Raw genomic sequence first — 24,293 nt, forward strand, 5'->3', positions numbered from 1 at the left:
TCAATGAGCTGTCTTTTTATATACACTCAGAACCAACATGTACCAATTACCAGCTTAGAAAAATTCCTTTAAAATCATGATGCAAAATACCATTAAAATTTTATGTAGTGTATGGGGCTGGAGTGGTAATTTAGCGAGTACAACATTTGCTCTGCATGCAGTCAACCGGGTTTGATTTCCAGCATCCCATATGGTACTCTGAGCACCACTAGGGTGATTCTTGAGTGCAGAGCCAGAGATATCCCCTGAATATCACCAGGAGTGACCCAAGAAGCAAAAAAAAAAAAATTATGTAGTGCACAGTAGTTCTATAGTTCTGTAATTCATTAATAACTGCTTTCATGAAAATAGCTAATAATAATAATAATAACAGCTAATAAGTTAAACACTTCAGAACTACTAAACTTTATCTAGCCTTATACCTTCTGCATCTTTTCTTTTGGACAAATGGCTACTCAAGTCCTCTGCTTATTTTTAAACTGGTTGTTTCTGTTGTGCGTCTGCTAAGTCAAATTCTTGACCCAATTTCTTGCCTTTTTGATGGGAGATATTCTCACATGTATATTATTATATTTCATTATTTTTATCCAAATTTCTGTGATAATAGATGATGATAATTCTTTTCATATGCCATCCGTATGTTTTCTTTTGTGAAGTTCTTTTCTGATTTTTTTGGATGGGTTTCTTATTGTAGTGCTATTTACAACAGTAAAGATATGAAAACAATCCTAATGCTCAGCAATAGATGCATGGAAAAAGAAAATGAGGAACAGGGGCCAGAAAGAGCACAGGAATTAAGAAGCTTGCTTTGCATGCAGCTAAATCCTATTAAAATCCCTGCACCACACTGTCCACTGAGCGTTATAAGGAGAAACCTATCAGCAGAAAGCCAAGAGCAGCCCCTGAGCATTTTCTGAGTAGGATCTACTCCCCGAAAGAAAATGCAGCATTCAGACATAGTGTAACACTACTCATTCACAATAAGACACAATTTTGCATTTTGCAATAATATGGGTAGACTTGTCAGGTGTCATGCTGAGTCACTTGATCACTTGATCACTTAACATCCAGTTACTCATCGATTTGCTTGAGTGGGCGCCAGTAATGTCTCTATTTGTCCCCGTCACGTGCTAGTGTAGCCCAATGTCATCTGCTCATTCTAGGAACACAAAGAGCCTCAAACCGATCTTTCAGGGTCTTGATGAAAAAGTCTGACCATCTTGTAGGTGGGTGGCCATGCGGTCTTTTGATGTCCCGTGGAATCCAGTTGGTAACGGCTCTTGTCCAGCGATCATCTCGAAATCTCACTATGTGTCCAGCCCATCTGATTTTCGATGCCTTGGCAAATGAGACAGCATCCCTGATTCTTGATCTTCGACGGATTCTTTCCCTCATTTCAGTGAAACATGATACTCCAAGCATAGCTCTTTCGATTCCTCTTTGGGAGACCCGAATAGCGTTCTCATCCTATTTTTGTAGGGCCCAGGTCTCTGAGGTGTATGTTAATGCAGGAAGAACAATGGAATCAAAGAGATGTGCCTGGAGCCGGAGGTGCTTCATCCTCTTAGCTATTTCTTCGATGCTCTTGGAAGGTGTTCCAAACTGCTCTCTTACCCCTGTGCAAGTCAGGTGCCAGGTCATTCATCATGTTGACTTCTTGACCTAGGTACACATAACTGTTGCATTCAGAGATGGTTGTTCCATTGAGAGCGAATGGAACATCAGGAACAAGACTGTTTCTCATAAACATGGTCTTTGTAAGATTCAGCTGGAGTCCGACCTTTCCACACTCACGGTCGAAGTCGGCCAGCATTTGTGGTCCTTGGCTAATGTTTGGTGTTATTAGAACGATGTCATCAGAAAAGAGGAGGTGGTGTAGTTGCAGACCGTCTATCTTCACACCCACTCCTTCCCATTCCAGTCGTCACATGACATTCTCAAGGGTGGCACTGAAGAGTTTCGGTGAAATGGTATCATCCTGCCGAACCCCTCTCTTGACATCAATGATCACTTCCCTGTAGAATAGTGAGATCCTGGTAGTGAATCTGCAATACAGTTCATGGAGGGTCCTGATGTATTGAGTATGAACGCCCTGTTTGGCTAGGGTTCGTTGACCACTTCAATCCAAACAACAGAATCAAAGGCCTTCTTTAAATCAATGTACTTTAGACAGAGTGACATCTTGAACTCCCGAGAAACCTCAATGAGTTTGGTTATCATGTGGATATGGTCGATCATGCTGAATCTTTTTCGGAACCTGGCTTGCTCTTATGGTTACCCTTCATCTAGTGTTCTGTCAATCCTATTCAGGATGACTCAAGTGAACAGCTTGTAGACGACAAACAACAGGCAGATCGGGCGTTAGTTGCCAATGTTGTGGATATCTCCCTTCTCGTACAATAGTACAGTCCTGCTGGTTTTCCATTGGGACGGAACCTTGCATTCAGACAGGTAACATGTAAAGAGCCGAGCCAGTGTACTGATGAGTACAGATGCCAGGTTTCAGGTGTTCAGTCTGACCTTGTCTGGGCCAGGTGCTGTTCGTTTTTTAACCAGTGAAATGGCATGTCGGATTTCGGAAGGGAAGATGTTAGGAACGACATATCCATCCTGCGGAATTTGGTATGTGGGCAGGTGGACGTGGCTATCAAAGAGATCAGAGTAGAAGTCATGGATAATCTTCTTCATTGCCCATCTGGAAGATGTGATAGATCCATCAGGACGTCGAAGGGCAGTCATCTTGGTCTTGTAGTTGGCAAAGGACAGGCAGGCGATGCGAATGCTTTTTCCCGGCTTCTGCCACATCTACCAGCACTGCTGCTCTTCTCTCTTTGAGGTCTTCCTTTATAGCTTCTCTGCACTGCTTTGTGAGCTCGGACATTTGCTTGTGCTTGCCTGAGGCTTGCGCCAAGCCACGTTGTCGAATAAGCTCAGGAGTTTTTGAAGACAGGTGTATTTTTGTGGCTATCTCTCTCTTGGCATTCCTCGCACAATCATGGAGGTGCTGAACCAGTCAATCGTATTCCTCATCAATGTTGTCAATGACGGCATCTTCCCATGTTGCTGCAATAGTGCCAAAGAGCTCCCAGTTGGTGGTCATTCTAGAAGTCTCTTCTTAAACTTTGCAGCCCTTTCTCCCCGCTCCGTGAAGTAGAATTTTGCAGGAAGAAAACGGTGGCCCGATCCCGTTTGGAATTTTACAAAAGGAATGCAAAAGGAAAAGGAGCATGGCAGTCTGCCACAGTGCTTTGGATTCAGTGATAGGTTGCTATTACCACGTTTAAGGACAAAATCAACCAAATTAACCTAATTTACCAGTCAAAGCTTCCCTCAGAAGTTTAATCACCATCATTCTAAAATAGTTACTTCAATTTCTTCTAGAATAATTATTATCTAAGTAGAAAATGAATTCCTGGCACTTTTTTTTTCACTACCATATTCCACAAGGCTCTAGATCAGGACTTCTTCCATTTTTCCTAGTCACTCCCTTTTTTTGTTGCTTTTTATTTTTGGATCACAGCCAATGATGCTCAGGGCTTACTCCTGGCTAGGTGCTCAAAAACCACTCCTGGTGCAGTTGGGGGAACCATATGGGGTACCAAGTATAAACCTGGGACAGTCAAGTGCAAGGAAAGTACCCTACCCAGTATACTTTGCTCCCACCCCTCACAATCCCTTTTGATCCAAGAAATGGAGAGTATTGCCAGAAATATCTCAGATTCATTATGTATTTGATTTTTAATTAATTTTTCATCATGCATACCGTTGCCAAAATTTTTACAACTCTCACACACAACCACTAAATCGGAGTCACAACCGACAGTTTAAGCAACTATTTTTAAATCAGATCACCATTTTTATGTCTTTTATAATAATCTGAACTTTCTCTAAAAGTTAAATACAATAGATAAGAAAATTATAAAAACTAATAACTTCACCTGATAATTATAGCTAGCAAAATCCACTATGAAATGTATTTTAGACCTAACAACTGTGTGAATTTTATAATAAGGCAACACATCCATTATGCTGTAAAGTTGTGATTCTTTTAAACAATGAAATAATATCATTCTGAACTGCCAGCAGCTAAGAAACTAAGTTTCTCATCACTTCATGTCAACCACATGTTTTTCAAAATACCATACTAAGATAACAGACTGAACCTAATTTTCTAAAAAGCTAGAAAAGCATTGAATTCTGTATCACAGAATCTTACTGTACATACACATCAAGTAATAATTTAGATATAAAATAATACAAATAAACGTGGATAATTTGTAATATCTTTACCAAAAGATCAGTAGTTTCTGAACTATCTGAATTAAGATCAAATTCGAAGACCATTTTTCTCTTTTTATTATTTTCTTCAACGGGTATATTCTTCTTATCTCGTTGGTGAATTTCTACTTTTGTTGGTGTCTTCACAGTAAATGTCTTTAAAAAATACATAAGCCCATCAAATCAACATTTATGATTAATAAAAACAATTTGAGTCTTCAGCAAGCACTAACTCTCCAATATTATCGGCAGGTATATAAATCTGAGTTTGGGAATTAAATGCAGATTCTTCTAATACCAAAATTTTTATAATTTTTTTCAAAAATTTACAGTAATAGATTTTCTTTGTCCTTTACTTGAGAAAATGAGTAGAGGGAGAGTGCAGGACTACAACTACAGTAGTTAAAAATCTTAAGAGTGGGGCTATAGCAATAGCACAGCAGGCAGGGCATTTGCCTTGCAAACGGCAAGTGCGGGTTTGAGTCCCAGCATCCTGTATGGTCCCCCGAGCACTGCCAGGAGTAATTCTTGAGTGAATGAACCAGGAGTAACCCCTGTGCATCGCTGGGTGTGACCCAAAAAGAAAAAAAAATCTTAAGAGCTTAAAATTTTTTCTAACCATGATTCAGAGCAAAGAACTGAGTGACTACTGCTCACTCTACCAAAATCTTTGATTTTTGATAAAACAGGTTCACTCAAAATTTGTTTACAAAGCTATTCTCGTTAACTAATGTTTAATATCAATATCTCATATTATCTTTTATTTTGGGAGTGGATGGGGGCCACAACTGGCTGTGCTCAGGTCTTATCCTGACTCTGTGCTCAGGGATTAGTCCTGGTTGGGCTAGAGGGACCATATGAGGTGCCAGGGATGGAACCCAGGTCAACATATGCAAGGCAATCGCCTAATCGACTGTGCTATTGCTCTGGTCCCTATTCAGTTTTTCTTTAACAGCTTCAACTTTGGGGGGGGGGGGGGGGAGGGTCACACCCAATGATGCACAGGGGTTACTCCTGGTTCTGCACTCAGGAATTACCTATCCCTGGCGGTGCCCAGGGAACCATATGGGATGCTGGGAATCGAACCTGGGTCAGCCGCGTGCAAGGCAAATGCCCTACCCGCGGTGCTATTGCTCCAGCCCATGGCTTAAACTTTATAAGAATAGAAAGTGTTTCATTGTCTTGCCCTCCTCTCCAGCAATATATATTAATAGAAATGAACAAAATCTGAGAGCTTTATTTCCAAAAATAAATACTTTTTTTTAAAGTATTTTTAAAAAATCTTACTTTCTGGGTTTTTTTTAAGTTATCTGTATTTGATTCAGAGCTTACTCAGTATAAATTTTTTTTCTCTTTGGTGTGTATAGGATGGCAGGTACAATTTGTCAAAAATAATTACAGGAAAGTGGTTTAAACTGTGCAGCTTTCTGAAATAAACCTTAACAATTTGGTCAAATGACACACTAACCAACAGCTCTCAAAGCACAACAAGAAAATGAAATATTCATCCACAGGAAAAATTAAAATATTTTGACATATTTCTAGAAATTAAAAACCACAGGCTTTTATCCTGCTCAGGGGCATCGAGGGTGCACAGACAGCACACACTGCAACCACAGCTTCCACTCCCCAGCAAGCTTGGCACATCCCTGGTGGCAGCACCAAGTGGTCCAGATTACCACAGTGAAACCAGCAGGAAGCAAGGGAAGTCTGAGCAAGGAGAATGCCAGAAGTAGAACATCTTCAACTACTATTTATCATGGAAAGATTGTATGAGTTGCACCTGGCTTAAGTAGATGGACTATAGCTACTACAGCTAGAACTAAATCACCTTGCTAATAGCAGAGATCAACTGATAAAGGACTCCATAAGCAAGACGATGTAAAGATACAGTAAAGGGAAGTACCTGAGTTAAAATTGAAAAATAACCAGATAATGGTTAAAAAAAAAAAAACCCTATGGGTTGGTGAAAGCTTACACTGGTAACACCAAAGTTACAAAATGTGCCTAAGATAATATTAAGTTATGGACAGTGACAGAAAAATGAAACTATTTCATACTACTATCACAAAAAATGAAACCTTCAAGAAAGGGGATCTATATCTATCTGTGGTATCAGATATATGACATATGATTATAAGAACCTTTTTCATTGGAAAACACTACTTCTTTCTTAGAAATTTTAGCAACCAACCTTTGGTAATGGAGAGGATAAACTATTTTTGGCAGATGTCCTGAGAGAGTCTCTTTTATCTTTGGACCTCCCATAACCAGCTGATGTGAGGTTTCGCTGTGTATTTTGTGAAGAAGTAATTTTAGAATCAATTTTCTGCTGACTCATTTCAGGTGTTTCCAATACAGATGTCTGCGTTCTCTACATTGAATGATGAAAGTGAATAAAATCATCATTAAGTATAATTATAAAGTGAAGAAACTATTGTAAATGACACTGGACAGGGCTGGAGAGAGGGTACACTGTGTAAGGCACATGCAGCCACTGGGGTTGGATCCCCAACATCATATCTGGTCCTTGGGTACAACCAGCAGCAATCTCCAAATACAGAACCAGGAGGATACCCTGAACACAACCAGGTATGGCCCAAAAACTAATTTGTAATGAATTACTTATTTTCTTTGTCACTTTATTTTCCCCTTTAAAATGAAAACAGTATCTGGCCTACTGTCTTCTCACAATCACTATGAGAATAAATAAAACAATTCAACTCTATGTGGCCAAAAGTTGCAGATTATCGAAATAAATATGCCTTTTCCCTAAATACCTCAACATCATTACTGGTAACATTATTCTTTATGAAAGCAAATTTTCTTCTGCTCTGGATTTATTTGAATCACCCTCTGTGTCCAAACATTCCTGGACAACTCCCCCCAAACCCTGCAAAACTGAGAATTACAACTATACCACCTTGTGGCTATGTGGGGTTTTTTGTTTGGTTTTTTGTTTTTTAGTGAAGCATGGTAGATTTAATTAAAACTTATTTAGAAAAATATGAGTAGAAAAAAAGAGAGGGAGTACATATTAAAGAGAGAACAGGGGCTTCTCCAGAATACAAACAGTTCCTTGCAACTATAATATTTCCCTGGTAATCAACAAGAAAATAAAACTCTGGTGACCAAAAAACCAAAACCAAAACCAAAATCCAAAAAATAACCTCTATTCTAGAAAATTAAATACCTTCTTCAGAATAAATCATAAAAATAATATACTCCAACAAAGTGTGTTCCTCCTGAATGTATATTTTGGAGTATATTCTAAAGTATCTTCTTTTCTAGGAATGTATATAAAGAAAACACTGATACTTTTCACTATTGTATTACTATTTATTTTGTTTAGATGCCACACTCAGTAGTTCTCAGGGCTTACTCTTGACTCTGTGCGCAAGGATCATTCTGGGACATGCACAGGGGACCTCTGTAGTATCAAAGATTCACTTTAAACTCTCTACGATCTTTCTGGTTCCTCTGTTGTATTTTTCAACAATAGCATTTCCTATGTGCCAAGCATATTAAAAATATTATCTTATTTAATCCCCATAGCAACTCCAGGAAGTAGGTGCTATTATCAATTTATAGATGGGGAAACTGATTCATGAAGAAGTAACTTTCTGAATTCCAGAAATGTTTAAATCCAATCATTATAGAGAAGGCATGTGATATTTCAATACTGTTAGGAAAAAGTACAGCAAAAAAGCCCATTTAAAATTTTTATTTCTTTTATAATCTTTGTATAACCTGTAATATAGATCTTCTGACTTTCAGAAAAAAACATAGAGCAGTTATTAATTAATCAAATGAACGATGGCCATGTATTCTAAAATTATATATAAATCCAAAAAATGTACTATTTACATTCATAATATGAGTGCATTCTATATTTAGAAATAAGTACTGGTATTAAATCATCAGATACTTCCCTTAAACCATAACAAATGCCAATTTCTAATTTTAATATATTCGTTTTTCCAAATATATATTTCCAGTTGTCTTGTAGAGTGTAAGACATTATGAAGCACTCAAAGTTTACTCACAACTGTATTTCTTTCCTTCTCTTTCTTTGAACTCAAATGTAGCAAAACTGTTTCATCAACATCTGTAACAGGATCTTAGATAAAGTCACTGTATATACAGAATATTTAATTTCAGAATATACAGTATATACAGAATATGCAATTTCAACTAAATGTGAAATTACAGTTTTGTAAAAATCCTAGAATATCAAATGTATTAGAAGATGAGGGGTAACCCTCTCCTTACATCTATATGGAAATCACCACTAGGTAATAGTGGTAATAGATAATCTATTTTCTGCTTTCGTAAGGAAGAAAAATGTTTTCTTGTGAAAGCATTTGGAGAGAGACAATGGGCACATGGAGTCTAGCTCCCTCTTTACTCCTAAGGTGCCAGAAAGAATCAAATATTCTTCTGCTCCTTTGTGCCTTACATATTATAAAAGTTGGCTATCAAATGGGTACACTTGTTCCTGTCTAGCTCTGTCTATGACAAAGGCAAATTTGTCTAATTCTGGAATGTGATATAAAAAAAACCCTCTTACCTTAAAATACAAGCCACATTTTTCAATATTGTCAATAAAATGCTATTTATTTTTGGTTTTGATGTTTCTCAGGGCTGTCACCTGTTTCTATGCTCAGGGATTACTCTTGGTAGTGCTTAGGGAACCATATGAGGTAAAGGGGATTAAACCTAGGGCAAGCACTTTAAAAAAAATTTTTTTTTATTGAAGGTAAGCTGTACCATCTCTTTAATGCCAAAGGCATTATTTTAGCTCTCAATGTCTTCCTTAATTGGTTCAGACTTAAGTGAGGAAAGCAGGATGTTATTTATATAGCTCTCAAAAAAAATACCAAAATTAGACATATTTTTTTAGCATTGAATATTTCTCAAGAGAAAAAGGAGTTGCTAATTTAATATTAAGCTATAAATTATAGATGATTAAAATTGTTCTAAAACTATGAGAAATACTTTAAAAGTTTTAGATAATTCTTTTTAATAAACAATAAAAATTTAGATAATAAAGTTGTGTGATATGTCTTATACACTATCTTCTTATTTAGGAGTAAATTTTTTTCTATGTATATGTTAGAAAAATGATTGAATATTCATAGAGATAAATTTAGCAGGAATTAACAAAATAACCAACCTACATACTCTTCAAGATAGCAATTCCACTTTTAAGTTTATTATGTGAAATAAATAAATCTACATGTTTACAAAATGACTTATGTGCAAGAGCTTTGATTGCTATTTTGTAAAGACAAAGTCTGGATGGGGACTAATTAGTTAAACCCCTTCCATGAAATACCATAGTTGTAAAACGTATGAAAACTTCATATTGTGATATAAAATTATTTCTAAGATTTGTTTTTAGGGTAAAGAGGTGCGGGGGGGGGGGGGGCAGAGAGATAGTACAAAGGGTAGGGTGTTTGCTGTGCACCAGACAGGTTTGATTCCCAGCACCTCATATAGTCTCCAAGTTCACGAGGAGCTTAGAGTCAGGAGGAAGCCGAGCACCACTGAGTGTGGCAAAACAAACAAACAAACAAACACTGCTCACCATTATGTAGTCTATGCAGATATTTGTGTAAAAAATAAACAACAGGTGGTATGGTGCCACCAGCAGGTCAATCTGTACCTGCAGGGCGAGTGCATCAGCAGTCTGATGGTGCCATCAGGCTTCCTGATACCAAAAACTGCCACTGTGCTTATGCCCAGACCCAAACAATTTGGGACCAAGTTTACCAAGAAATTAAACAGCCAAAATTTAGTTTGTGGGAGCCATGCCCACAAACCACCTCAGGCTCAGCTATACAAGCTCATTTATTGGCCTTATTTCAGAGACCCATAGATAAATCTTGAAAGACATCAAAAGCCACAGTTAATCTCGGACCTGTGCATGACTAAACAGACTGCGGTAAATTGGAGTGGGGGGGGGGGGGGAGTGAGCGGGTTGGACTAATGGCCCACCCAAGCAGAGCCCCTAGCAGTCACTTGCTTCCACAATCATAAATCACTGCCATACCCCAAGCCTGACTCCACCATCTCAGGACATACCTCCCCAAGATATAATCTGCTGAAAATTCTGGTATGCGGGTTTTGTGACTGAAATCTCCAGGCTTTCTCAGAGTTGGGGTGGGCTATCTCCCCCCACTTCTCAATTCACATGGAAGCACTGGCAGTCCCCCTGACGACCCAACTCCAGTCCCACCATGTAAGTTCTACTGTCGGCCTTGCTTCAGAGACCCATAAATAAATCTCGAAAAAGAACAAAAGCTGCAGTTAAAGCTTGGATCCATGCATGGCTGAACAGACTGGGGTAAATGGGGGGGGGGGGGGGAGGGTTAACCTGTGCCCGCCCAAGCAAAGCCTCCAACAGCCACTTGCTTCCACAATCCAAAATCACCACCATACCCCCAGAATGAACCTCACCAAGATATAATCTTCTGAAAATTTTGTAATATGTATCTTAGCACACCAACAGCCCTGGCCCAGAGACACAGCAGCAAGGTTCCGGAAGACATCACAGCACCAGAGATCTCTCCAGGTCCCATACCGGGCCAATTTCACAGGGGCACCCCAGATGGAGCAGGTGCAGTCTCCCCACCTACTCCAGATGGAATCCCAGTGACCAAAGAGCTTCCACAAGCAAGGTCCAGGTATTCAGGTTCCAGGACTAAATCTCCAGGCCACAGAGGATAAGAAGTTATCACAGGTGCCATCTTAGCACACCAACAGCCCTCGCTCAGAGACTCCCAATTGAATCCCAAAATGGATCAGTGCCATACAGAGATGTCTCTAGAACCCGACCATTTACAATCTAGAAATTTACATTTACAATCATGGCTGTGCAAGCTCTCATGATATTCAAAATGAGCAATGGAAAATAAATTATCTCACGCCTTTAGAAAAAAAGAAAAGAAAAGAAAAGAAACAACAATAATAAAGGAAAAACACATTGCCTACAATGCACAGAACTGGATGTTAGGGACAAGTGGGAAGGAAACAACTTCCATAATACTCTACCCTAGTCTATAACACAATTCCTATTCAAAATTAATTAACAAAAAGTAGAAGTCAATTGGTTATCAAGAAATACTATGAGAGGGCTGGAGCAATAGCACAGTGGGTAGGGTGTTTGCCTTGCATGCAGCCAACCCGGGTTCGATTCCCAGCATCCCATATGGTCCCCCAAGCACCGCCAGGAGTAATTCCTGAGTGCATGAGCCAGGAGTAACCCCTGTGCAACGTTGGGTGTGACCAAAAAAGAAAAAAAAAAAGAAATACTATGAGAATTATAAAAAACTCTTACCTTGTCTTTTTTTTCTTTGAGAGTAATTGAATTTTCTTCTGCCTCTTTTTTGAGTTTTTCCTATTAAAAAGTTATTATGAAACACATACACATTATTGTTTGAATAAATAAATATTCCTATTATTAAAATATGTCATAAAATAGCTTTGACTGGCCTCTAAATCTTAATATTAAAAATAGTTCTTTTCAATAGAGGTATTTATTTGGCTTTGCATTTTTAAAATTCCAACCTAATACTAATGTTTGTAAAATCTTGTATAAGTCCTTTAAAACTCTGAATCTCAAGTTTCTCATTTGTAAAATGAAGTGAATGAACCAGATTTTAAAGTATTGGATAAAAATTAGTGTAAGAACTAAATGTAAAGGGGCTATGAAACCATGAAATATGTTGGGAAGTTGATTTTATCACAGTCCACAAAGTCAACTTATTTTACTTGGAAACTGAAGCATACCAACCAATTGCAAGATGCCACAGATAAACAGACAGTATCTATTGATTGCTGTCAAGTGTGAGAACTAAGAAAACATAAAGTATGAGCTGAATCTTTGTAAACAGAACGCTCAAGTTAAATAGAGGAACAGATGCTGGCAAACGAAGTTCCCTACTACAGTACAACCAAGAATCAAATTAAATGACAGAAAAAGCATCACTGAGGCTAGTCTGAGTTGCCTGGGAGATATATACATTCATTTATCTGAAGGTGAGTGATAACAGCAATGGGGAGAGAGTGCACTGGAAGAAGCGCACTGGAGTAAATCTGGGGATAAATCCAGAGAGGTACATATCAGTTACCATAACTGCCAGCACACCTGACCCAGTAAAAGGGAAAAGGATTATAGAAATAATTGTGCACCTCCTTGTTCTGACAGAGGTGACAGACTGCACTGCTGTCAGAAGTCAAGTGCAGGTGGAAGGGAGGCGGGGGGAAATCAAAGAAAAAACCTAAAACACTACATTCTGGTGAGTTAAGCTAGTTTCCCTCCCCTCTCTATTAGGGAATGCAGAAACCATTGAACAGTAGCCCAAAGACAGTCTACAGAAAACTGTTGGCAGAAATAAAGGACAAAAGTGCTACTAAAGATCTAGGGGCAGTTTAGAAATATCATTCAGAACTCCCCTTCCCCTCCCCCACCCCAATAATGTGCTGATGTGTTTTTAGAGGGTTTTCTTAACACTATAATGTTCCCCGAGGCCTCAAGGTTATTAAAAAATTTTTTAAATCAAACACTAGAGCTACAGTGCCATCTGCAGGAAAATGAGAAAAGTTAATTCTGACCACTGCAAAAATAAGATGGAATTAATCAATGAAAATAAGTTTCCAGAGGGTGAATTTAAAGACGCAAAATGACTTTATCTCTCCTAACAGCTGCACAGTATTCCATTGTGTAGATGTACCAAAGTTTCTTTAACCAGTCATCTGTTCTAGGGTACTTGGGTTGTTTCTAGATTTTGGCTATTGTGAACAGTGCTGCAATGAACATATAGGTACAGATGTAATTTCTACTATGTTTTTTTGCATCCTCGGGATACATTCCCAGAAGTGGTATTGTGAGGTCACATGAAAGCTCAATTTCTAGTTTTTGAAGGACTGTCCATATTGTTTTCTAGAAAGGCTGGACTAGTGGGCATTCCCACCAACAGTGAAAGAGTGTCCCTTTTCCCCACATCCACGCCAGCACTGGTTGCTTTTGTTCTTTTGAATGTGTGTCAGTCTCTGTGAGATGAGACACACACTCAACTCTGTGAGTGAGATCATACCTCATTGTTGTTTTGATTTGCATCTCCCTGATGGCTAGTGATGTGGAGTCATGAAATTTGCATTTCCCTGATGGCTAGCGATGTGAAGACATGAAATTTGCTTATAAATGGATAGACATGGAGAGTATCATGCTAAGTGAAATGAGTAGGAAAGAGAAGGACAGACATAGAAGGACTGCACTCATTTGTGGAGTATAAAACAACATAACATGAGGCTGACTCCTAAGGATAGTAGATACACCGGACAGGAAGACTGCCCCATAGCTGGAAGTCTGCCTCATGAGCAAAGGGGAGAAGGCAGCTGGAATAGAGAAGGGATCGCTAAGAAAATGATGGCTTGAGGAACCAGTCGGGATGGGAGATGTGTGCTAAAAGTAGATAAAGGACCAAACATGATAACCTCTCATTACAAACCATAATGACCAAAAGTAGAGAGAGAGTATGGGGAATATTGCCTGCATGGAGGCAGAGGGAGGGAGGGAAAGGAGGGAATGGGGGGTATACCGGGGATATTGGTGGTGGGGAATGTGCACTGGTGGAGGGATGGGTGTTTGATCATTGTGTGATTATAACCCAAACATGAAAACTTGTAACTATCTCATGGTGATTCAATAAATTTTTTTAAAAAGACGCAAAATGGAAGGATTTAACATGGAACAAGAATCATCACTGCAATAAAAGTTATAAAATCTTAATTAAACACATAGCATAAGTCCAAGATATGAGGGCTATCCAAACACAAAAGTTTCTTTACCACAATGATGGAGGGAAGGTCACAGTGCTGATGGGATTGAGACTGGAATATCAAATGCATAAAACAAATGCATCATTAATAACAACATCATGGAAAACCATGGTGTTTAAATAAAATGGAAAAAATTTCTTCACCAAATAGATGTAAGATACTAAAAAAAATTTAAGAGATACTGGATATGAATAGCACATTGGAATAAATTCAATAGAACATGAAAACCTAACATGTAAATCTCATCGATTTGCTCGAGAAGGCCCAGTAACATTGTGAGACTTGTTACTGTGTTTGGCATATCCAATATATCACGGGTAGCTTGCCAGGCTCTGCCGTGCGGGCAAGATACTCTCGGTAGCTTGCCGGGCTCTCCGAGAGGGGTGGAGGAATCGAACTCGGGTCGGCCATGTTGGCTGCATGCAAGGCAAACACCCTACCGCTGTGCTATCGGTCCAGCCCGTAAATCTCATAGGGGACAAAAATATCAGAAATTTAAGATTAAATCTACAATGCCTCAAGTTAAAGAGGGAAACAGACTCAAGAAAAAATTGGAAATCTTAGAAAAGTAAATATCGAATTATGTTGGCAAAGAGAGAAAAGAGCAGAGACCATAATCGAAGAAATATAGCTAAGAATTTCCGAAAATTTTGTTTGGGGCCACACCCAACAGTGCTCAGGGCTTACTCAAGGATCTGTGCTCAGGAATCACTCCTGGCAAAGCTCAGAAGACCATTCGGGGTGCCTGGAACTGAATCCAGATAGGTTGCATGTTAGGCCAGCACCCTATGCACTTCAGCCTCAAATGTTGTTTGCTTGTTTTGGTTTTAATTCTGGGTAGGGAAGCACACTCAGAAGTGCACAGGACTTACTCCTAATTCTGTGCTCAGGAATCACTCCTAGTGGGGCTCAGCAGTGAGGAGGTATATGGAGTGTTTGGGGATCAAACCCAGGTCAATCACATGCAAAGCAGGTACCTTACCACTGGACTATGGCCCTGGCCCCCAAACTTTAAAAAAAGAGCTATAGACGTATAAGAAGCTGAGAGAATTCCCAAAATTTTTTTAATTCAAAATTACCTACACAAAGAAATCTCACTGCATTGGACCCGGGCTGGATCCCTGACACCATGTGGTCTCTCCAGTACAATCACATGGCCTCCCAAGCATTGGGAGTTTGGGTCACTTGGCCCCTGAGCCCTGGTAACAGCAACACCATATCCTCAGGCCCTAACGACCACCATCCTGATTAGTCAACTATCACAGGGAATTGACGTAGGATTCCTGAGCACTGCTTGGAAGGTGTCCTTTCTCTACCCCTCCAAAAAATGAAAGGTTTCCAGAAAAAAATGAAATATGATTTTAAAAAATTAGGGGTTGAAGAAATAGTGCAAGGGTTAAGGTTTGCACATACTGTCCTCCCAGTTCAATCTTGGACACTGCATATGGTCTCTTTAGTACCTTCAAGAATGACCCCTGAAGGGCTAGAGCAATAGCACAGCAGGTAGGGCATTTGCCTTGCATTGAACTCGGGTTCAATTCCCAGCATCCCATATGGTCCCCTGAGCACTACCAGGGGTAATTCCTGAGTGCAGAGCCAGGAGTAATCCCTGTGCATCGCTGGGTGTGACCCAAAAAGCAAAAAAATAAAAAAAAAAGAATGACCCCTGAGCAACAAGCTAGTAGTAGATTCTGAGCACTACATTTGGTGGTGGATCCCACCAAATGATGAAAAAATGCATCATCAAAGTTAACAGAGTTTATCATTTATCAGACCTGCTCTAAGAGAAAACTCTCCACATAAAAAGTAGAGATAAATAGGGGGTTAAAAAAAAATAAAACAAAATATAAAATGCAGGCTAAAAAAACATAAAATGCAGGTATATATATTTTTTATATCCTAAATGTGAATGGTACAAACTCACTAATCAAAAGGCACAGTGTGGAAAGATAATATTAAAAACTTAGTATGAGACCAAAACTCAAGGATAATAGAAACATGGACCAAGAGGACTGGACCAAGGCGAGATGAATATTTTAAAAAGGGATGGAGGATCCATATATACCATGCATATAAAATATTCACACCACATATAAAAGACAAAAAAGGTGGTCAAAGTTAAAGACAAATGCAAGGTATTCCTAGTCCATAATGCAGAAAAAAAACACAGAAACTTCTATTGTTATACAAGATTTTAAAGTTTTAACTAAAAATGGCAATGAAACAAAAAGATATTATATATGGATCACAGAATCAATTCAGCAGGAAGATATAATGGTCATCAAATATATGCAGAAATCTCTCCAGACCTAATTATTAAAATTTTAGAATTCCAAGATTACACGGCCACAATCATATGCTATTCATGATCAGCAATAGAAAACAAATTGTCTAATGCTGCCCTTTTGGCAGGTCTGAGTGTTCAGAGAAAATTCCAAATATTAATGGTGGGACTGGTGTGGAAATATTGAAATGTAATCAAAGTAGAGAGAGAGTAATGTGAAAATTATCTGCCCTGACATAGGAAGATTGCATTCATCTGGGGAATATAAAGTAACAAAATAGGAGACTAACACCCAAGAATAGCCAAGATAAGTACCAGGAGATTCACTCCATGGCTTGGAGGCCAGCCACACATGCTAGGGGAAAAGGGAGCTCAGATAGAGAAGGGAGCACCAAATAAAGGGTGTTGGGAGGATCCTCCCAGGATAAGAGATGCATGATGAAAGTAGACTATAGACCGAACATGATTGTCAATCAATGCCTCTTTTGCAAACCACAGCACCCAAAAGAAGAGAGAAAACAAAAGGGAATACCCTGCCACAGGGGTGGGGTGGGATGGGGGATTGGGGGGGAGGGATACTGGGAGCACTGGAGGTGGAGAATGGGCACTGGTGGAAGGATGTGTACTCAATCATTGTATAACTGAAACCCAAGCACAAAAAAATTGTAAGTCTACAACTGTACCACACGGAGTTTCACTAATAAAAATAATTTTTAAAAAATTATCAGCCCCACAGGTAGGGGTAGAGGTGGGATGGGGGGTATACTGGGGTTTTCGGTGGTGGAAAACGTGAACTGGTGAAGGGATGGGTGTTTGATCATTGTATGATGGAGACTGAAACACAAAAGCTTTGTAACTGTTCTCATGGTGATTCAATAAATAAATTTTTAAAAATTATGCTGCTCTACACATTAATCATATATAGTATCTCATAGTGATTCAATAAAAAATTGTCAATAAATCATTGTACCAATCAATATCAAATTGAAAAAAATGAAAAAAGAAAAACTGAGTAGTTTGGACATGAAAGAATTCTATTCTTATTAAAATAATGTAACAAAGGTATGTAGAAAAGTTTCAAACCACTGTGGTCAGATACAAGGAGACAAATATATATAAGCTGAAGATAAATAAGACATTAATCCTGGATCTATAAAGAGCTTAACAGTCTCAAAGGGCATAGATTACCATATAACTGTTCTAATATAAAATGAGGATACTTACATATAGTAAGCTCACCTTTGAAAAAATAAAAATATGAGATTTTCCATCAGTGGTAAAAGGATGTGGAAAAAGTGATCAACTACAGTCTTGAAACTAAAATTACACATTATCAAGGCTGTTACAGAGATGAACAGAATTTGGAATTGTCCAAGAGACACAGGCTTTAACTCTAAGACATTCTAGTTTTTAGTACTATATTCTAATGAATAAATAATCTATTCTCTGTAAAAATTAATCCAAATTGTATCTATAGAATTTTCAGAGTGATAAAATTAGGTATAAGTATGATAGTTTAGCACAGTGCTTCTCATATATAAAACAAACAATAATAGTATGTGCTATTTTTAGTGAGTCAATTCACTTTGTAAATTCCAAAACACTTTAAAAATAAAGCACATCATTTTCTGAAACTTGACAACCAAAAATACATCCGAAATATTTTATGAGATATGAGAAATTTTTTTTCCCTTTATTTTATTTTATTTTTTTTAAAGTTGTAGATTTACAATTTTTTGTGCTTTGGTTTCAATTATACAATGATCAGATACCCATCCCTCCACCAGTGCCCATTTTCCACCACCATGGATAATATCCCTCCCACCCCCATCCCCCCATACCCCTGTCTCTGTGGCAGGGCAATCCCCTGTGTTCTCTCTCTCCTTTTGGGTGTTGTGGTCTGCAAAAGAGGCATTGAGTGGCAAACATGTTCAGTCCATAGTCTACTTTCTACATGCATCTCCCCTCCTGGGAGGATCCTCCAAACATCCTTTATTTGGTGCTCCCTTCTCTATCTGAACAGCCCTTTCCTCTAGGATACCCGGCTGGCCTCTAAGTTATGGAGTAATCCTCCTGATGCTGATCTCAGCTATTCTTGGGTATTAATCGAGATATGAGAAATTTTTTAAATACTCATATCTAAAAGGACTCCTCTTAAAGAGTACTATATTCACATTTAATATTTAAACAAGAGTAAAATTGCTTTTTAAAAATTTTAATGGGAAAAACTGAACTTCAAATTACTCAAATTTATCATATATCTTTATGGGCTGGAGTGATAGCACAGCGGGTAGGGCGTTTGCCTTGCACGCAGCCAACATGGCCGACCCGAGTTCGATTCCTCCGCCCCTCTCAGAGAGCCCGGCAAGCTACTGAGAGTATTGGATATGCCAGACACAGTAACAACAAAGTCTCCAATGGAGACGTTACTGGGCCCGCTCGAGCAAATCATATTTTTCTAATGAAACATATTTGCGAAAACACAAAGCTGCAGACTCACAAATGAATCTCAGAACCAAGCATCCCACTGCAGGGATGTCTCCAGGCCATGTGCGGGGCTGATTCACGGGGCACCTCAGATGGAAGCAGGTGTCCTCTCTCTCCGCCTGCATCAGTTCATGAACCCTGGCAGTCCCAAACCTCCAGAAACCAATCACTGCCACCCTCACAGCTGATTACAGACCTGTCCTGGGACCTCCATACAAGAGACTAATTTGCTGAAAAACCCAAGTATGTGGGACCAGTGGCTGAAAATGCCAGACCTTGTGGAGTTGGGACTGGGCCATCCCTTCCCATCACCCCACCCTCCCAGGCTTCTGGCTGTCACATCCACAAACTGCCTCTGGCTATTTATTTAAGCGCATTAATGTCCATGATCCAGAGACTCATAAATGAATCTCGAAAACGAGCAGCTCACTGCAGGGATGGCTCTGGATCCCAATGATTTAAATTCTTATGATCCCAGGAGCACACGGCTGCTTTTGCAGCTGCACAATTTTTCTTCTTTTCTTTGGTCTTTTTTTGCTGAATCACTGTGAGATAGACCCGTACAGACATTATACTATTCATAACAATATAGAATAAATTATCTAGCATCTGTCTATGGGGCAGACTTGAGTGGTGATGAGACCTCAAAATATTGGTGGTGGGAAGGTGTAATGGTGATGGGATTATAGTTGAAATACTGGATATAATAAATTACCGTGGACAACTGTATGAAATAAAATTTAATTTTTTTAAAAAAAATACAAAGCTGCAAGGTGGCTGCTGCCTCAGAGCTTATAGAAAAGCCAGGTACGAGCCAGCGGTGACAGGGCAACTGCAGTCTCATGGGAAGGGGGGTGGTACCAGCAAGTCCTTCACACCTTACCGAGGTCACCAGTTACCCCCCACGAGCAGTTCTCTGGCACGGCCATAACACCAGACACACAGAAATCAATCTTGTAATTATCTCGCTCTTTGCAAAAATCCAAAATTGTGGCCACGTGACATTACATGATTCTCATAACCAGCTATACAAAACAAAATATTTCACAATGCCTTCCTTTTCAGCAATTCTGATTGTTTGGGGGGAAATTCTAAACAATAATGATGCATCTTTTGTCTAAATAATGAATGTACTCAATGTAGAGAAGAGTTAAGTAGAAATAATCTGCCTCACAGGCATTTGGAGGGGTGGGAGGGGGGTATACTGGGGTTCTTGGTGGTAAAAAATGAGTACTGGTGAAGGGAAAGGTGTTTCATCATTGTATGACTGAGACTTAAACCTGAAAGCTTAGTAACTTTTCCCACAGTGATTCAATAAATAAATATAAAAAGGAAAAAAATTTAAAAAAATTAATGTGGAGTTTATGCCCAATTCAATCAGCTAATCAATGGCTGAATAAATAGCAGTACTACTACAAAAACAAATACAAAGCTGCACCTAAGTCTTACAATTACTTTACAAACACCACAAAACCTACTTTCTCTTCTATTTCTTTTTCAAGTTGTTTCTTAATAGACAAAAGTTCATCTTTAAGGTTTGACAGTTCATTCTCCTAAAGAAAAAACATGAATTTTATAAGAACATTGTTAATTAAAATTTTCTAATTAAAAGATTACTAATTAAATAAAAATTTCATTTAAATTTTTAAAAGTTGGCTTTAATTATTTATCACTAATATGTCTCTCTTCTCAATTTCTTATCTATTCCATCCCTGCTATGACAGTCTTAATGAGGGGCTCCAAACTTATTTGTATAAAGGATCAGTGAGATAATACAGCAGGTAGAGCCTTTGCCTGGATTCAATCCCAAGCACCCCATATGGTTCCCCAAGCACTGCCAGGAGTAATTCCTGAGTGCAGACCCAAGATCATCACCAGGTGTGACCCCCCAAAAATAAAAAAACAAACTTATTTGAAAAGAATTTATAACTTTTCATTTGAAATAAGAGTTCACTACACCATTTAACATATTAATTTTAGTACTACTTAACTACAAGATCTACAAAATATCGCTGACATTTAAGATTCCTTAATTTTACAGCTCAAAAATTATTAACTGTTACTTAAAACTATTCCTTATCATCAGCCATAGTCATAAAAACATTTAATGATCTCACTGGTGGAGGGATGGGTACTCAATCATTGTATAATCAAAAGCCAAGCACAAAAATTTGCAACGCTACAACTGTACCTCCCGGTGTTTCACTAATAAAAAATTTTTAAAAATTTAATGATCTGTTATCTCACCAAAGATGCTTTTACTGATAGCTGTTCTTGTTCTTTGTTTTTATAAACTCCTAATTCTAAGTCTCTTTCTTCAACAATTTTATCATATTGGCACTATATTAAAAGAGAAAACACTTTATTATAGTTTTACAGCCAAAATAGATGATATGCATGAAATATTTTTAGAAAGTGCAATTTATAAATTTGGCTATATATATGACTAAATACACTTTATTCAAAGCATTCTTAATAATCTAAGAGGAGAATGTGAAATAATTCTTTTTAAGAGGAAACACTGAATTTCATAATTTAAAAATAAGCTGTGAAGACCAGAAACTCTTAGAAAAACAGCTGGTTTTATATCTAAGGCATAAAATAAAATATGACTCTTGAACATTTTACATTAATAAAAAGCAAGAAAACTATTAGAAAACATGAAGATCAAATCAAAAGAACTTTACAGTTTACAAAGGTCCCCACTGGCCAAAAATGAATGCTCTAAGAAACAACAAAAAACTTACAGAAAGCACACAGCTGACCTAGGTTCAATTCCCAGCATCCCATGTGGTCCCCCAAGCACCACCAGGAGTAATTCCTGAGTGCAGAGCCAGGGGTAACTCCTGTGCATTGCCAGATGTGACCCAAAAACAAAAAAACTTACAGAAAAAGTGATTATAATTACTTTCATCCATCGTAGATGATAGTACAGATTTCTTCAAGGAAGTGACACCCAAGTTCAACTTGATGTGGTTATAATACAAATTTGGAGACATGGAATTCAAGGATATTCCAGCTATGATTAGTGTTGCACAACCTTCCTTCTCTGACAATTAAGAATGCTATACCTTGATTTCACTATCTTTATGCATAGAGCTCTAATCATTTTTCATTATACAAAGGGAAAATTTACCTTATGTTTTTCCATAAGTGCAACCATTTCAGCTATTTTATGTTGACATCGAATATCCATTTCTTTCTGTAATTTCACTGCTTCATCAGATACTACTTTTGCTTTTTCAACCTATCAAATAAATTTAAAATACTTCTTAAAATTGATGAACTAAAAAGAAAAATTACTTTAAATTGAAGGCCTCATACTTAAGATGTATAAGCCAATATCAGGAAATGAGGAAGTAGATAATACATTACTGCTTGGATTAATTTCAGGGTGCTCTATCAAGTGAGATAATAACATTGCAGTGATAAATCTTTTCAAAATAACTACTACTTAATACATGTGGGGAAAAAAGATGCTGTTAGCTTCTATTGACCCTGTCTGTGACATAAATTATTAATAATCATATTTTAAGTCATGGGGCTGGAGCAATAGCACAGCGGTAGGGCGTTTGCCTTGCATGCAGCCAACATGGCCGACCCAAGTTCGATTCCTCCGCCCCTCTCGGAGAGCCCAGCAAGCTACCGAGAGTATCTCGCCCACACAGCAGAGCCTGGCAAGCTACCCATGATGTATTCGATATGCCAAACAGAGTAACAAGAAAGTCTCCAATGGAGACGTTACTGGGCCCACTCGAGCAAATCGATGAACAACGGGAGGACAGTGAGAGTGACAGTGATTTTAAGTCATGATTTTGATCTTGAAATGGTAGTATATAGTTGTATTATAATAAATTCTCAAACACAGTTTTCCCTACCTCTCCCAAAAGATTTTCTTCTGCTATCTTCTTGTCCTCAATTTCCTTTTGATAGCTGTCAGTCACATCTTTAAATTTTTGTTTGGCATCGTCTAGTTCTAATTCTAATTTACTGATCTTGAAAATAAAGGAAATAATATTAGCAAATGCTGTGGATTACTTGAAAATATTATATATTCATGTTGTGGTTTTATTAATATTAAAATTATTATTCATGGAAAAAATATTATAGAATTTTTATATGTATCATACATAACTAATACTTTTTCACAAAGAAAGAGGTTCTTTCACCCAAAAAGAGGTATTTAGTTTTATTAAGTAATATTTTAGAAGTGGCTATATTTTCACTTTTAAATAAATTTTCATCAAAACTTAAATTGTTTAGTCTGAGTCCAATATATTATATTATAAGAACTATCCACCTTTTTTCTAAAGAAAGAAACATTTTAAACAACTTTAATAAAATTTAAGTTATACATAAAAATGATAATTATCTTACACAATCTGACTACTTTGGACATGTGATTACACCCATGAAATTATTGCCATAATCAAGTCAATTGATATACCCAAAACTTCTGAACGTTTCTAACCTGTTTCCTGCTTTTTTGTGTGTGACTTAAGAATAGTTAACACGTGCTCTAGTCTCTTAACAAAATTTTAAGTGCGCAATATATTGTTGACAACAGTACTCCACTATGTATGGAAGATCTCCAGAAGTAACTTACTTTTTAAATAAAATCTTAAACTTAAAAACTTACATTTTCTTCTGCCTCTGGTTCTGGTAATATCTGCTTCTATAAGTTATTTTAGGTATGTCATTTAAGTTAGTATATTCAGTATTTTTCCTTCTATGATTAGCTCAGCCAAGACCCAGAGACTATAAAACCCAGCTCCCGGCAGAGTCTCCTCCCCCCCGCACCTGGCTGTCCTCGCAGGGGTCCCGTGGATGGGGGCGGGTTGAGTTTCCCTCCCCAACCCGAGCAGAGCTCCGGCAGCCAAAGACCTCCAGAACCAGCCACAACCATGCTGAGACCACTCTCCACACTCATGAAGGTACCGGCAGAGGAACAAAGGCACGCGGGTCCCAGGGCTGAGATCTCCAAGCCTGCTCGGATCGGGGCTGAGCATCCTCCACCCAGATCCTCCATCTTGCAGTAGGCCGGGGTCACACCCAACAACTGGCGCCATGTAATCCCATCAACAGCCAAGACCCAGAGATTATAAAACCCAACTCCCAGAAGCGTGTGACCTCATTTGCAGCCGCGCAACTTCTTATTATCTCATTCTTACTTTGGACAATCTTACTTTGGACATTCTTATTCAGTGCTTGGGGGACCATATGGGATGCTGGGAACCGAACCTGTGTCAGCTGTGTGAAAGGCAAATGCCCTACCCACTGTACTATCACTCTAGCCCTGAAGTGTTTTTACTGGGGGGTATAGTGCTGCCAGCAGGTCAACCTGTACCTGTGGGGTGAGTGCATCAGCAGCCTGATGGTGCTTTTAGACTTCCAGATA

At 38.4% G+C, this 24,293-nt stretch overlaps 1 protein-coding gene across 1 annotated transcript in view; it reads right to left on the reverse strand.

Annotated features, from left to right (window-relative positions):
* SYCP1 (synaptonemal complex protein 1) overlaps positions 1-24,293 on the reverse strand; it is a 152,338-nt gene that overhangs the window by 54,183 nt on the left and 73,862 nt on the right. Inside the window, exons 23-29 of the mRNA XM_056139140.1 lie at positions 22,774-22,890; positions 22,032-22,142; positions 21,143-21,235; positions 20,374-20,448; positions 11,621-11,680; positions 6,473-6,652; positions 4,291-4,434 (exon numbers count right to left, since the gene is read on the reverse strand). Coding sequence (XP_055995115.1) covers positions 4,291-4,434; positions 6,473-6,652; positions 11,621-11,680; positions 20,374-20,448; positions 21,143-21,235; positions 22,032-22,142; positions 22,774-22,890 — 780 coding nt within the window. The remainder of the gene's footprint in view (positions 1-4,290; positions 4,435-6,472; positions 6,653-11,620; positions 11,681-20,373; positions 20,449-21,142; positions 21,236-22,031; positions 22,143-22,773; positions 22,891-24,293) is intronic.

Source organism: Sorex fumeus, unplaced genomic scaffold, assembly GCF_029834395.1.
Source record: "Sorex fumeus unplaced genomic scaffold, SorFum_2.1 ptg000131l, whole genome shotgun sequence".
NCBI classification, from domain to species: domain Eukaryota; kingdom Metazoa; phylum Chordata; class Mammalia; order Eulipotyphla; family Soricidae; genus Sorex; species Sorex fumeus.